Source organism: Zonotrichia albicollis, chromosome 14 (assembly GCF_047830755.1).
Source record: "Zonotrichia albicollis isolate bZonAlb1 chromosome 14, bZonAlb1.hap1, whole genome shotgun sequence".
In the NCBI taxonomy this organism is placed as follows: Eukaryota; Metazoa; Chordata; class Aves; order Passeriformes; family Passerellidae; genus Zonotrichia; species Zonotrichia albicollis.
This window is the reverse complement of record NC_133832.1, coordinates 2701400-2717464: the sequence shown is the minus strand read 5'-3', so window position 1 is coordinate 2717464 and position 16065 is coordinate 2701400. Positions and strand designations below refer to the sequence as shown.

At 50.7% G+C, this 16065-nt stretch overlaps 1 protein-coding gene across 12 annotated transcripts in view; it reads right to left on the bottom strand.

Annotated features, from left to right (window-relative positions):
* The window catches only part of ARHGEF9 (Cdc42 guanine nucleotide exchange factor 9), a 212301-nt gene that overhangs the window by 48429 nt on the left and 147807 nt on the right, over positions 1–16065 (bottom strand). For all 12 annotated transcript variants that reach the window (XM_074551324.1, XM_074551325.1, XM_074551326.1 and 9 more), the window contains 2 exons: positions 7154–7345; positions 1300–1479 (listed from right to left, as the gene is read on the bottom strand). In XM_074551324.1, coding sequence (XP_074407425.1) covers positions 1300–1479; positions 7154–7345 — 372 coding nt within the window. The remainder of the gene's footprint in view (positions 1–1299; positions 1480–7153; positions 7346–16065) is intronic.

The window sequence follows — 16065 nt, the reverse complement described above, 5'->3', positions numbered from 1 at the left end:
CCCCAGAAAACACTAAAAACAAACAAAAAACCCACTGACACGTGTGATCCTCCACCTTTTGGACTGGTCTAACAAGTTTTCTGATGTCTATTTTGTTGGAATGTCCTTTTTCTGCCTTCACTGACCACAGACTGTCACCTTTAACTTGGGCTTGATTCATCTGGGCCATGCAGACAAGGCAATGAAAGGGCAGAGAAGATTTTCCTGGGCAGGAGATGGGCACAGCCCAGCCCCACAAATTAACTCTGAGACAGCCCAGGTCACAGGCAGGTGTTGCAAACCAGCCAGTTCCACCTAGCTGTGGTCAATGCCTTCTGAAAAAAGGACAGATTCTATTCAGCCAAGACATGCCTGCCCAGCAATTGCTTCTCAATCCCTGAGGGTCCAAACAAGCTGCTTCTCTGGGAACAGGGATCCAGTGTCCTTCCCATCCCCAAAGCTGACCCACGCATGCACTGACAGCTCTCTCTTCCTGAAGAAAATGAGGAACAAGATGCTTTGGAGATCTCTAAACAGCATCTAAACATCCTCACCCCTCAGTTTCCCAAATGGCTAAGCAGGGACAATTTATCAGGAGTTTATCAGCCAGCTCTCAGCCCCTGTCTGGTGACAGGCAAGTGTCAGATCTTCCTCCAAATCTCAGCAGCAATTCCTGCTATTGTCACTATCAATGAATTGACAGCACAGCCTCAAGTCATGACATCTGAGTTACTGATTCTCAGCAAGATTTCCTACATCTTCCCAGCACAGAGGTGGAATGTGATGCTGCTTTCTGCAGGCTCTGATAAGAACCAGCCATGTTAACACCTCATGCACCTTCTCAGAGGAAACCCCAATGAGAGACCCAGGGATGTTTAAAAGATGCTGTGAAACTCTTTGGGGATGTCTTGCTGAAGTTTCAGGAATATTTGTCATGAGTTTCCCTGATAAGCAGTGAACTGCTGCCCTGACACAGCACAGGAGCTGCTCCCCTCTCCCTCCAGGAAAACCTCCAGCTCCAGGGCTGGCATTTGTTTGACATTTCCTGCCCTATTTACAACATTGGCCAATTTATCAGCTCCTGCAGGAGGTGGTTTATGGAACAGTAGGATGGGCCAGGCACAATCCTCCAGTATCTTCCAATCCATGTGACTCAGGTGTACTGGGGGTTATCCAACTGCATATCCAAGCTCTCCCTCCTCTGTATCTCCCACAGTACATGGAGCAGCCCCTGATCTGTTACCAGAAGAGGTTCCTGCCTTTGGGGTTTTCCCTCCCTCCCTCCCAGCCATCCTGGAGGGACAGTGGCAGTGCACTCACGTGTTCCAGGAAGCAGGGCCCAATCTCACTGAGATGGGGGTCCTCGTTGTTGTACTGCTTCTCCAGGTCCCGCACGAAGCCCATCTGAAATCTGTAGATGTCCTCAATGTTCCCAAAGATGATTTTCAGCTGCTCGTCACTGAACATGTCCCTCCTCTTCCGGCACTGCTTTAGGTAACCCTGGGAGAGTGAGAAAAGAGGATTTGCAGAGAGCAGCCACAGCCAGGGCACAGCCCCAAGGAGGGGAGCGCAGTGCTCCTGCAAACCCCACTGCCCCCAACACCTCCTGCTGTTACAGATTGCAATGCAAGGTGTTTACCATTACCATGGCACATTACCTTTGTCAAGTGGGCAGTTTGCCTTATGTGTTATGCCTTATGTTATATGTTATGTCACTCTTTGAGTGACCACATTCACACCTCCCTCGGGAGGGGACATTGCTGATAACAGCTATTGAATGTCCCTGCATGGCTGATAAGAACTACAGCATCCCACTGGGAGATGGGAGCCCAGAGGGAGGAGCCAAGCATTCCTACCCAGATATAATCCAGAGGTTTGAGACACCAGCACGGCTTCTCCACTGGATTCCCCAGAGGAACAGCAGCTGCCTCTCCTTCCCCTGGATCTTCAGAGGAAGAATCCATCCTTCTCTACAGGATCCTGCTCCAGCAGAGCCACCCCTGACACTGCAGGAGGGCTGAGCCACAATTCCAATGGGACTGCCACCAACACCCTGACCCACAGGGTGTCAGGCTGGGTTCTGGCTCTGTCAGTGTTGTTCTGGTGTACTGCATTGTTTATTTTATCCTTTTATTTTCTTTCCTTCCCTATTAAAGAACTGTTATTTCCTGCTCCTATACTGTTTGCCTGAGAGCCTCTTAATTTAAAATTTATAGCAATTTTAAATTGCTATAAATTTAAAATTTATAGGGGTGGGGAGGGTTTACATTCTCCATTTCAGGGGAGGCTCCTGCGTTCCTTAGCAGACTCCTGGCTTTCCAAACCAAGACACCTACCCAGGTCTCCTACAAGCACTGCTGCCTCCCCATCATTCCAGTGGCTCAGCCTCCACAGAAAGCTGTGAGGGGCTGTTTGAGCCTGCTCTGATTTCTCCTTTCAGCCCAGTAATCAGGACAAGGAAGCAGTTTAGTTCCATCAGCAAGTTCTGTTTAGTATCTTTATCAACCACCTGGATGGCTGATGGAGTGCACCCCCAACAAGTTTGCAGCTGATATGCTGGAGGGTGGGAAGGTTCTGAGCAAATCCCCTCATCCTCCCACACTTCACCTGTCAGGATGATCATCACTGAATCACAGAATTTTTAATGTTGGAAAAGACCTTTAGGATTATCAAGTCCAACAAGAATGATTTAGACTAGAAACTTTGCAAGGCCAAATCTCAGATGTTGCAACTGGCCTGGTCTATTTAGCAGCATCCTGACTAGAAAGAAACAACACAGGGGTCATCAGGAGATGACTGTGCTTACTTTGCTTGCCTTTATTACATAGGAAGGGGAAAAAATGAAGGGAAGAAAGCGCCAGCAGCTCCAGTGGAATGGCTAAATTTGGGAACTCGGGATGCTTAGTCACACTGCCAGCTGGTGACATGCAGCTGCTGGGCCACAATGAACACTGGAACCCTGCAATGAACTGTCCTTCAGCCTCACCATGTGGTTCCTGGCAGGGACAACTTCAAACATGAATGAGAAATGCAACTCTGGCCGACCTGGCCTGGACCCAGCCTCTGCCATGTGCAGCTCAGCTTCAGCTGCAGTCACCCTGAATTTCCTGGCTTTTCAGCTGAGAAGTTTGGGTTATGGAACACCTTCTACACTTCCTGATCTAGGTCTCTCTTCCCCCAGGAGCTCCTTGATGACTCATTTCCCTGGGTTTCCCCTCTGATTTTCCAAGGCCACGAGGAATGGGAACAGGCTGCTTCCCACGCTGTGGGATGGTCACAGGGCAAACCAAAATCCAGACTGGGGAGAAATGACACAGAGCATCTCTCCAGGCAGATTTTTCTGTTTAACTGATGATCTCAGAACAGCCTGGGAAAAAACCCAAGGAAAAAGCCAGGAAAAATCCCTCCCTGTGCCCATGGGGCAGTGTCCCCTCCCTGTGCTCTGTGACATCCCTCCCCTCCTGAACACAGGAATGTCTCCCAGCCTCGGGGCTGCCATTGGCTGCAATTCCCATCCTCACTATTCCCACCCTCCCTGTGCTGCTTCATCATTTCTCTGGAATCACGTGTCTGGAGGAGCTGAAGCAGCACATTTCTGTGCAGGCACCTCTGAAAGCACAGGGAGAATAAAGGAATGTGAGGAGTTCCCAAGCCTCATCCTTTCTGTGTGTTTGAAGGTGGTTTCCAGCACCAGACAGGAAAAGAAGACTGAGGATTCATCCATAACACGCAGCAGAGGAGGCTGCTGCAGAGTTTTTCCAGTAAATTTATTTCTGTTACATAAAACAATGTCATCTTCCTTCTGCTCATCCCGTCAGGTTTGCTCAGAGAAGGGAGAGCTGACTGATGAGCAGATGTTGGAGAGTGTTTTGCTCAATGATACCTAAAAATAGGTGCCAAACTGTCTGGCTTTAAAGTACTTTTCCATGTAATCCCTGAAGTATAGGCCAAAGTTGGGCAGGACTTGCAGGAGGTTAAGTGCTAAGTTTTCTTCACCCCACAGTGGGCTTAGAGACAGCCAGGAGAGGTGGTCAGTCCGTCCGTCCATCCGTCCGTCCGTCCATCCATCCATCCATCATCCATCCATCCATCATCATCCATCCATCATCCATCCAACCATCCATCCATCCATCCATCCATCCATCATCATCCATCCATCCATCCATCCATCATCCATCCAACCAACCAACCATCCATCCATCATCCATCCAACCATCCATCCATCCATCCATCATCCATCCAACCATCCATCCATCCATCCATCAACCATCATCCATCCATCATCCATCTATCCATCCATCCATCCATCCATCATCCATCCAACCAACCAACCATCCATCCATCCATCCATCCAACCAACCATCCATCCATCCATCCAACCATCCATCATCCATCCATTATCTATCCATCATCCATCCCTCATCCATCCATCCATCCATCCATCCATCCATCCATCCATCCATCCATCCATCCATCCATCCATCATCCATCATCCATCCATCCATCATCCATCCAACCAACCATCCATCCATCCATCCATCCATCCATCCATCATCTATCATCCATCCAACCAACCATCCATCATCCATCCATCCATCATCCATCCATCATCCATCCAACCATCCATCCCTCATCCATCCAACCATCCATCCATCCATCATCCATCCAACCATCCATCCATCCATCCATCCATCCATCATCATCCATCATCCATCCATCATCCATCCATCCATCCATCCATCATCCAGCCATCCATCCATCATCCATCCATCCATCCATCCATCCATCCATCCATCCATCCATCATCCATCCATCATCCATCCATCATCCATCCATTATCTATCCATCCATCCATCCATCCATCCATCCATCCATCCATCCATCCATCCATCCCTCCTGGTGCTGGCCAGCTCCTGAGCTCCCTGCCTGGCCAGACTCGTGCCGTGGGTGTTGGAGTAGTCACAGGGTGTGCAGTGACACAGGAGCAGGGACTGGAAATGCATCCTGAAGCAGAGGGGAGCAATGGGAGGGCTCTTCATCATAACCCCCCAGGAACGACCTCACATCCTCAGGTGCCTCCCTGGGGTCAGGATTTGTTATTTGTTATTCACTGCAGCTAAAAACAATAACCACACACAGCTAAACTCAGCACTAAACTCAGCACTAAACCAGGCTCAGCCCAGCCAGAGCTGCTCTGCCATCACCTCTCACACCTCATCCTTCATCCTACACCTAAAACACCCTAAAACAAAGAGCCCTGGGAAGAGGGGAATGTGCCACTGTCGGAGCAGCTCACAGGGGCTGTCTGCTGCCTGCTCGTGCTGTGGCACAAGCAGCAGCCCTGCCCACCCCACCAGGGCATGGGGCTCCAGTCCAGCCCAGCTCTCCCAGTCAGTCCAGCCCATCTCTCTCAGCCCAGCCCAGCTCTCCCAGTCAGTCCAGCCCGTCTCTCCCAGTCAGTCCAGCCCATCTCTCTCAGCCCAGCCCAGCTCTCCCAGTCAGTCCAGCCCAGCTCTCCCAGTCAGTCCAGCCCATCTCCTCCCATTCCAGCCCATCTCTCCCATTCCAGCCCTGCTCCCACCCCGCTGTTCCAGCCCTAGCTGACAGAGCTCAGGGAGCCTTGCCCAGCAGAGGGATTGCTGGGATTAGACTGAGCATAATGAGCCTCTCCAGCAAGGCACAGCCCATCGTTGCACAGATGAGAATGCCCATTTCAGCCTCCTCCCTGCTTAGCTGAATCATTTCCTGGTGCTCTACCTGCAGGTAAGATTTATCCCCTCAATCCCAGTCTGCATCACACAGAGCAAGGATCTCTGGATCTCTCCTGTCTGGGACACATCATTAGGGTCAGTAAATCAGTGCTCCCCCACTGCAGCTGAACCTGTCTGCACCTCCTGAGAATCCCAATTGGCAGAAACATGGTGACATGGCTGGAGATGCAAGTCAAGATTTATTTTTGTTTCTTTTGTTTTTGTTTCCAACAAAAAGTGCAAATGCAGGAAAAGAAACAAAATGTGGAGAAGTGTCTGCAGTCTTCCCTTCTCCAATGCAAAGCTCTCTGACTGAAATAGCACATTGAAATTAAGCTCATTTGTTCCCAAATTGAAATCCCAAGGCTCTTCCATATTTGAAAAGTGTCATAGATGCTTTTTGGATGGCTGCTCTGCCTTGCTGGGAGAAAAGCAGCAAGGATGAAGGGAGGAAGACATTCCTCTAAGCACCATCCCCAGGGGGCTTCACCACATTGACTGGGCACAGGCTCACTAAATCCTAAACATTGCGAGGGATGAGCCGAAAGCCATCCCCAGACTTTGATTTCAGGGCTCACAAACTTCTGCCTCTCAGTGATAAGGACATCTCCACACACAGTGCCCAACTCTGACACAGCCGCGTGTTCCCCTTCCCAAACACCCAGCACCACAGGCTCTGCTCAGGGCACTAATCCTGAACCTAAGGGGTTGTAGGGGTTAATTCTAACCTAATGAACAAGAACCAGGTTGGGGATTTGTGGGGTCAGTCACTAAAGTCCATTGCTTGCTGGTTCCCTTCTTCATTTCCCATGGTGGGAACGTTTTGCCCTCAGTCTCGCCATGAAAAAGGCAAATGGGGGCCATCCTGAGCCAGGGGAAATTGTGAACCCGACATGAAAGGCACAGATGACATGGGTAACTGATTGGTTTAATTACAACCTAATTTCCTCAATCACAAGTTCAAAAGTAGATGGCACTGAGTTTTAATTAAGAGGGCTGCTTGAAGGATCTCAACCTCATCATGTTTTAGTCAAAGAGCTATGGAATAAAGGTCAGGAAATTGCACTTTTGGTTAATACAAACTAAAGGAATTATCAGATCCAGCAGGAAATTCTCAGAACTATCAATACATATTGACAGATGCTGCTCCTCCATTAGACACAGTCCTCAGACACTTCAGCTTGTTCCCAAATCACCCAGGGACAAACCCAGGCTCAGCCCTTGCCAGCCCCTCACCATGGGCAGGTGTGCCCCAGCTCCAGGTACCTCACAGATGTCCCTGAGGGGTTTGACGTGATGGGGACAGACCCAGGCCAGCCCCATGTCCTGTTCCCAGCCCAGGTACCTCACAGATGTCCTTGATGGGTTTGATGTAGTAGGAACAGCCCCAGGCCAGCCCCCAGAGGTTCCCCAGCCCCAGGTACCTCACAGATGTCCTTGAGGTGTTTGATGTAGTGGCGCTCGGTGCTCATGATCTCGTTGATGACGTTGGCTCTCATCTGGTCGCGGTTCTGCACGGTCCTGCCCAGGCACAGGCAGTCGGCGCTGGGGTCCAGGTGCCCGTTCTGCACCTCGCTGGTTCCCTCCTCCACGCCATCCTCCTGGTTCACCCATAGCTGGGGACAGAGGCAGGCACAGGGATCACTGCCAGCAACAATAATTCCAGGGCTGCAGGGCTCTGGGAGATGTTGGATCCACTCATGGAGGGTGCACAGAGCTCCCAGCCCACCCTGCCCAGTTCCATACTGGTGCAACCAGCCCCAAATGCTCCCCACACACTCCCCATCTCCTGGGGATGGCAGTGCTGGCTGCTCTGACCCCAAATGTGAAAGCCCCCTGTGACAGGGTGAATGAGTGAATGAGTGAATGCTCCAAGAGCTCGCAATTGAGAGTAAGACAGGGCAGCCTGAGGAAACTGCAGTGCTGGTGGCAAGCACACTGTCCCAGCTCCTGCCACCCCCAGCTGAACACAGGATCCTCTGGGAGCAGGGCTAAGCCCTTCCCAGGGGACTGATTCCAGGTGATGTGTCCATATGGATTCCATACGGAGATATCTGGCTGCTCCAGAGATCTGAAGTGCACATCAGCTCTGGGCTCTGCTTCTGGAGCTCTGTGACCTCCCAGGCTCTGAGGGAGCCCTGATTCCATTTCTCAGCAGCTTTCCTCATCAGCTCACAGGGACAGCCTTCCTGGCTCAGGCACATCTCAGCAGCCCAGCACTGGGATCCCCAAAGCATGGCACCCCAAAGCAGAATGGACACCCCTGAGCAAGGGTCCTAAACCTGGGGGCTGAGGGCAGCTTGGGACAGGTGCACAGGGCACTGAAAATTAGAAAAAGCAGTGAAAAATGATCTGTGTGTTCTCAGCACACTGAAGCTGCCTTCCAATATCAGATAAAAAGCATCCATAGAAATTGCAAATTCCACCTCTCCCCTGTGTGTCTGAACCAGCCTGTGCTCTGCACACACCATACGGATCAAGGGCTCCTTCTGTTACCTTTTCCCACAAAAGCTGCTTCAAATAACTCTGATTGACTCCAATTGGGCTCAGGGTAGTTTGTAAACAAACATTAAATAAAACTTCGAGCTGACAGAAATACCTCTGTCTTTCACAGACCACCTCAGCTGTGATGGAAATGAGGCAATTTCTCTCCTCAGTGTTTGAAGTCCCCAAATCCTGGGGACTTTCAAACTAAAAATACATTTTCCTCTGAGCAGTGGAACTGTCCACACACAGAGTACAAGCAAACCAGGCAGCATCATTAACCTGATCTTCAGGCTTCCTTTCAATGTTAATAGTGTTTCCCGCTTCCCCATTATTCAGTTTAAACTGGGCTTTGCACAGATTGTAAAGGGCAGTGTTCCTGTAAATGAGGAAAGTAAAAACCTCCAAACCTGCCCCTGCTCCTTCCCTGCATTCCCAACCAGCAGCTGTTCTGCTAAACCACCTCTTGCAGCTCCCACGTTCTGCCCTCCCACAGGGAGTTGTAAAGGCCAAGAAAGAAAAAAACAAACACCAAAAAACCCAAACCCATCTCTTTTTTAGCAGGATGTTAATGATGCTGTAAATCTGGGGGATCAGAAAGGGGTTTTGTAGGATTTCTGTCAGCACTGGGAGGCCTGGCTGAGCCCTGGGTCACTGTGAGGGAGCTGATGATCCAATCCCACCAAATACAGAGGAATCCAGCATGGAAAACCTCTCCCAGCATGCTGAAACAAATGGCTCTTGTTCAGAAAAACAAAAAATTTCTAGCCCAAAATCTGGCTAGAAAAGTGTCTCTTTCAGCAAGCCCACCCTCCTCTGGAAGAGGTTTGGGGTCCAGTGAGGCAGAGCAACACCCCATGAACATAAGCAGTGGTTTCTGCTGGAAAAGAAATAAAAATTAAATAAAAATTAAATAAATTAAACAAGTGTTGATGCTGAGCAATGTCCCTGTTAGGGTAAGGACCTAAGGGGCAATTACTGACAGCAGTGCCACCAATTTCAGTGCTGGGAAAACCTGGGGGCACTCTGAGAAGGGAAAATGGGTGCTGGGAAGGCCAGAATGGCACAGGGAGTCGTGCAAGGGACATGTCCTGGTGGCAGCTCCATTGGCATTCCAACAAACAGATGTGAAAATCCAGCAGGAGCAGTGTGGGGATTAAACCCTGTTGGTTGAAGTTTAAAATACCTTCCCACCCTGCTTTTCCCCTCCTACAGAAAGGGATTTTGCAGCCTTCCCAAACCCAACAGGAACAGCCTGTTACCAAGTTTGATGACATTCCTGCCAGTTTGGCAGCAGAGCACATTTTTAAAGCTCTGCCTCCTGGAGTCAGGTGATCCCGAGAAAAAATTTGATTTTCACTTAAAAAAAAAAGCCAGAAAGATCTAATCATTACAAGGCATGTGTGTGTAAGCTGAGTCATGAATCCTAAAGGCTTTGAAACTCCAAGGCAGATAGCAAACTTACAAACTTCCAGGATTCCTCAAATTCAGACTGCCTTTTGTGCACAGCAGGAACACTCCCTCCTTCCTCATCTGCAAATCTCAGGAGTCCTGCTTTCTTCTTTAATGAAATTTTTGCTCCTTCCTGCTAGAATCCATGTTCCCAAAAGGAAAAAAAAAATTACATTTCTACTCTAGATGACTTCTGCCTTAGATTAAAAACAAATGCAACAATTTTATCAGCTCCAGAGGAAGCTGAAGGTGCTTCCACCCTGCACCCTCCAGCCCCTGCGGCTGGAAGGATGAATCCCACAGTGCTGTTCAAACACTCCTGTTTCCATCTAAACCTCGGAAGTTCTCTGAAATTCCAGCAAGGATCCTTCTTCCAGGGCATCATTTGAAGTTGGGACCATGAGTAATAAAAGCTGAGGTGCAGTGGCAGCTGTGGCACTGACCTTGGGCCAGTCCCTGCAGCTGGAGGAGGTTTCCTCACCCAAACCCAGGGTTAACCATGGAAAATGAAAATATTCCAGGGATAATCATGGAAAATGAAAATATTCCAGGGATAGTCATGGAAAATGAAAATATTCCAGGGATAATCACGGAAAATGAAAATATTTCAGGGGTAATCATGGAAAAACTGATGGAGCTGTTGAAATATGGGCTGAAATGCATCACCAGACTCTTGCTCTCACCCAGGAGCAGCACCTGGTGAGCCAGCCCTGGGTGTTTGCACCTGCAGCTCTCAGCCCTGGGGGGAGCTGGGCCGTGCTGGGCCAAGGGGAGGTGGCACTCCAAGGGTTAACTGTGCCCTCTGTCCCAGTGCCACCAGCCCAGGCTGGATCCCTGGGCCTCAGTGATGGAGTACAGGTGACAGTGAGGGGGCACAGCCACACTGGGGAGATGCTGGCCTTGCCCCAAAACTTCTGCAATGTCACATTGAGTGATTTGGATAAAGCTGCAAATGCTCCTGTTTTAACCCAGCACCTCTGACAGGGTCATCCCTCTGTTCCACACACCTGGGGCTCCCAAAAATGCCTGAATTTCCCTCCCTCCTGTGGGGAACAGCTGAGATCACACTCCTGGGAAAAGGTCTGTGTGCTCCCCATCTTTCCAAAGGGACACAAAGGCACAGCTGTCCCTCCCTCTCAGGGCAAGCATCTCCATTCTTAGAAAAGAAACTTGAGAACTCTTGTTTTTCCCAGTTTCATCCCACCTCAGGATGGGTGGCTGCCATCCCTATGGGGATTTCCAGGGATAAATAATAAACAATAAACAGTAATAAAATAAATACAAACAATAATAAATCCAGGGTCTCTTCAACACCTCTGCAATGGAAAACATCAGGGACTGTAAAATAAAACAGCACTGGGAGGGCTTCCCCCCCCAGGCCATGAAAAACACCCAGCAACCAAACCACCAAGCCCTGACAGCCGTTCTGAGCACTTTGTATCAAGAATTAATCAAAAGAAATCAGTAAAAACTACAGGAAAAAAAATCAAGTTGCATAATGCTGGTCCTACGTGATGTTCCCATTGAGAGCCCCCTCCATGTGGAGAGGAACAGACTTATCATGAGGCTCCAAGTCCTGTTCCAAAATTCAACCCTAATTGGGAAGTCATGACCAGCTCTTGTGTAATGCAAGAACTTGCAGAGGCAGATAAAAGTAAAATAATCACAGAAAAAAGGCCCTTTTCCCTCAGGAGCACTTCTGGGAGCCAGGGAGAGCTGGTGGCTGCATTGGGCTTATTCATGCTCCCCATGAGTGACATCCTTTGGAAAGGAAAAAAGGGAGAGCCAGGGAGCCCCAGGCCAGGCAGGCTCACCCCAGGGCCCAGCAAGGAGAAGATTCCTGGAAAATCTGTTCAGGCAAGTGGAGGGCAAGGAGAGCCTTCCATGGGGAGAGCCACCAGAGCTTCCCTGAGGGCAGAGCGTGCCTGACACATCCAGTGACCTGGGACAGGGTGTGACAGAGCCCAGAGCCCTGCCAGGGCCTGCAGGGGCTCCAGGAGAGGGACTGGGGACAAGGATGGAGGGACAGGACACAGAGAATGGCTCCCACTGCCAGAGGGCAGGGATGGATGGGATACTGGGAATTGGGAATTGTTCCCTGGCAGGGTGGGCAGGCCCTGGCACAGGTGCCCACCCTGGATCCCTGGAAATGTCCAAGGTTGGCTGGAGCAGCCTGGGATGGTGGGAGGTGTCCCTGCCCAAGGAATCTTAAAATCCCTTCCTACCCAAACTTGGCTTTAAACTGAAAGGGAGTAGGTTTACATTAAGAATTGGGGAAAAACTGTTCCCTGTGAGGGTGCTGAGGCAGCTGTGGCTGCCCCTGGATCCCTGGCAGTGCCCAAGGCCAGGCTGGACACTGGGACACCCTGGGACAGTGGGTGCTGTCCCTGCCATGGCAGGGGTGGCGCTGGATGGGCTTTAAGGTCCCCCCCAGCCCAAACCAGTCTATGATTCTATGATATAAAATTTCTGTAAATACAATTTATCAGCCTGCAGCTTTACCCAAATGGCACTGGGCCAGCAGCACTGCCCTCAATCATTGCAGATTTACCCTGCTCAGTGCAGGCACTGGATGGAGAGGACTTTTCCCTTCAACAGGCACCAAGGCCTGATCACCTCATAATGATCAGAAAGCACAACAAAGCAAACATGTTCCCAGCCAGCTGGATGATTAACCTGCTGCCACTGGATATTCACAAGGACACAACCAGAGATAATGTGCCATGCTGGATTCTCACTCCCAATTAGCTAATGTGGCAGATTAATGACACACACACATCCTTCAGAGAGCTGCTGCCATCCCAGGGAATCTGGATTGTACAGGACAGGGGTTACAGTGCCAGAGGCTCCAATAACCTGAGAAATCCATGGAAGCACAGAGCCTCAGGACTCTCATCCAGCCTCAACCCTGCCCTGCAGCAGAGCAGCTCCATTCCCACAGGATCTGCTACTTGTCCTGCCTCCCTGCCTGCTTCCAGGGCTGTGTCCTTGTCTGCAGTCTCGTGCAGTGTCACACTCTGTGCGGTGTCACATCCTCACCCTCTGCAGTGTCACACCCCTGTGCAGTGTCACACCCTGTGCAGTGTCACATCCCCGTGCAGTGTCACACCCTGTACAGTGTCACACCTTCTGCAGTGTCACATCCCTGTGCACTGTCACACCCTGTGCAGTGTCACACCCTGTGCAGTGTCACACCCCTGTGCACTATCACACACTGTGCAGTGTCACACCCTCTGCAGTGTCACACCCTGTGCAGTGTCACACACCTGTGCTGTGTCACATCCTCACCCTGTACACTGTCACACATCTGTGCAGTGTCACATCTCTGTGCAGTGTCACACACCTGTGCAGTGTCACATCCCCACCCTGTGCGGTGTCACACCCTATGCAGTGTCACACCCCCATGCAGTGTCACACCCTGTACACTGTCACACATCTGTGCACTGTCACACCCCTGTGCAGTGTCACACCCTGATCCCTGTCCATCCCCAGCCCTGTCCTGTTGTACTGCACTAAATAGTTTATTTAGTTGTCTCCCGGGCTGGGAATGTGGATGCAGTTTGCTGGGAAGCCCAGAGCATCTCCTGCATCCTCTTCCAGGACAGGGAGCAGCACATTTGGCAGCAGAAGAAAGGCAGCTGAAGCAAGGTGCTTTCGCCTCCCGTGGCCCCACCACTCTTTTCTTCCCCAGTCTGAATTTCTCCCTCAGTAATCTGCCCCCAGCCTCGGTGCCCTCCACACCTTCCAGCCCACAGGCTCCCTTCTCTTTCCTCCCTCCAACTGACCCCAGCTTCAGTAAAGCCTCTTCAGCTCTTCTCCTCCCTAAAACTTTCATTCCCAGCCTCAGAAATTCCATTTACCCATGGTGAGAAACACCCTTTAGTCATTTCGGGAAAGGAGAAAGCAGGGGATCCTGTAGGGACAGCTTCAGGCTCTGTATCCCTGAAAGGGGAACAAGAACAGCTCCAGAGAATAGGCCCTGTCCTCCCTCCCTGCAATCCAAATTCACATTCCCAGGGGCTGCAGCTCCAGCAGGGACCAAAACTGCTTGGACACTGCAGCAAACTGCATGTGCTCCATCAGAACCCCAGGAATCAGGGCTCAGCCCCCCATTTCCCACAGCCCAAGTCCTGCTGGCACACAGGAGGGAAGAGCAGCAGCTCAGAGCTCCCTCAGAGCCCTGCCAGGCTGAGGAAGGGCAGGCCCAGGGAAGGGGCTCTGAAGGTTTGTGCCTGGAGGGGCTGTGCAGATTCCTGCCTGCTTTGCCTGACTCAGAGAAAGGCCTCAAACCTCTGGTTTAGCCCTCCAAACTCTGGTTTAGCCCCTCCAAACTCTGGTTTAGCCCCTCCAAACCAGCCTGTCCAGGGAAGGGCACAGTGTGTGACCCTCTGAGGCCCTGTGTGGGCTGCAGGTGGCACAGGGAGCCTGGGGTGCTCCTAAGCTGCCCTTAGGAACCCCAAACTCTGCAGCTCAGGCTGACCCCAGCAGTGCTGCCTGTGTGGGCCCTGCCTCCAGCACAGCTATCTGTGAGCTGGATTTGCCACAGGAGAATCTAATCTCCTTCAGAAGGCTCTGACTGCAGCTCCATCCTCTTTCTTTGGGAAATCTGATGGCCCTGGCTCTGAGGGAATGCTAATGCAAGGGCTGCAGAGGGGGAAAGCAGGTGAGTGATGAGCTCAACAAGATACAATCAGATTTTACAGGCAAAAAGAAGCAGATGGGGCAGCAAAATGGAGAATTACACCTGCAACACAGAGCTAAACCCCCCTGCCCAGTAAAGGCACGAGCAGCCAGGCACTGGGACCAGGCTCTGGGTTCAGAGTCTCCTTCTCCACAGTGCCTTAAAAGCTCACTCCAATTTATCCAGCACTTCTCCTTTAGCAGCAGAAAATAAAGTGGGTCAAAGGCAGCTTTTCAGCAGGAAAATCAATCTAAAATTACAACACTTGGGGGAACCAAGGCAGGGGTGAGAGAGAACATGGAGCACTGCCACCCCTGCACTTCTCCACCCCTGCACCTTCTCCTGGAAGAGGAGACCATGAGGGTTTTATAGCCCCTCCTTGCTCCTTGGCAGGGCCATTTCTTCCCCTCTTCAGACACCAGGCACCACAAGAAGCTGCAGTAAAAGCTCCTCAGCCCCAGTTTTGCTCTTTACCTTGGCTTAGCAACATAAGGAAAGGAGACTCAGCATTGCTGAAGTGAGAAGAAATATATTCTGCAAGCTCAGTCTGGTATCCAAAGAGACCAAGGAGAGCTCTACACAAGAATAAATCCCCCTCTCTGCCCAGGACAGGGGCACTCTGCCGTGTCTCTGAGGAGAGATTCCACTGCACAGCATCCATAAGCTTTACTCTTTTTATTTCTCTTGCAGTGGAAATATGTCAGAGCCCAAACATTAAGCCATTTGATTTCTTGTGTTTGGAGTGTCTCACCTGGGCTATTTTGGAGCCTTGATGAGAGGCTCTGCAATCAAAACTTTGCTGTGCTTTCTGAAGGAGACCTCAAGGTACAACAAGGGGTCCATGGGCAGTCCTGGACTGTAATTCTGTGCTGTAAATCCCTCCCAACACTGAGCCTGCTTTTCTGAGCCAGTGTCAATGTGCTGGTTATGCAAAAACTCATCTGGAGCCCATGATGTACAGACAGCCCAAGGCTCTGCCATCCACAGAGGGGGGAAAAGTGGCATTTCCACCACCAGAATGTGAAATCTTGTTTGAAACTCCTGCTGGTTTTTCTCAGCTGTACCTCCCAACCTGTCAGAGCACTGGGAGCTGACAGGATGTTCAAAGGCACAGTGCAGCCACCACAGCTGTGCCCTGTGGGTGTCCAGTGCGCTCAGAACAGGCACTAAAATACACCAGACACCTTCACCTGTCTAAACCCAGCTTGTTGCTGGGTCTTAAATTTAGTTCTGGAGTTCTCATCCACCTTTCTGACTTAGGGGTGTTCATGACCTTCTCCCTGGGTGCAGCAGCTCCCTGCAGAAACCATTCACCATTCCCTGCTGGCTCCAAATTTTCCTTCTCCTGTGCTGTGCTTTCTCTTCTCCCACATAAACATTGCTTTATCCATCCAATTTCTCCTTGAAAGTTCCTGAGCTCCCAACCCTCTGTGGTTTCCTCTCCCCACCTTCCTTCTACCCAAGCCCCAAGGTACTAAGAGGATTAGTGCAGGTGTGAGCAGGGAGACAACAATTGCTGTGTGTGCAGGGAATTCAGGAGCCTTTTTGTTTGCCACCCCTGGCTGTCATGTAAAGAGGCCAAGGGAATCAGCAGGTTCCTGTTTTCCTCTCCACTTGCAAATGTGAAGTTCCCTGCTATGAGATTTTGTGAGTGCCAAATGCTTTGCCAAAGGTTTTCAGATGATCTGGCTGGAGAGCCAGAAGCGTCAGACAGCTCAT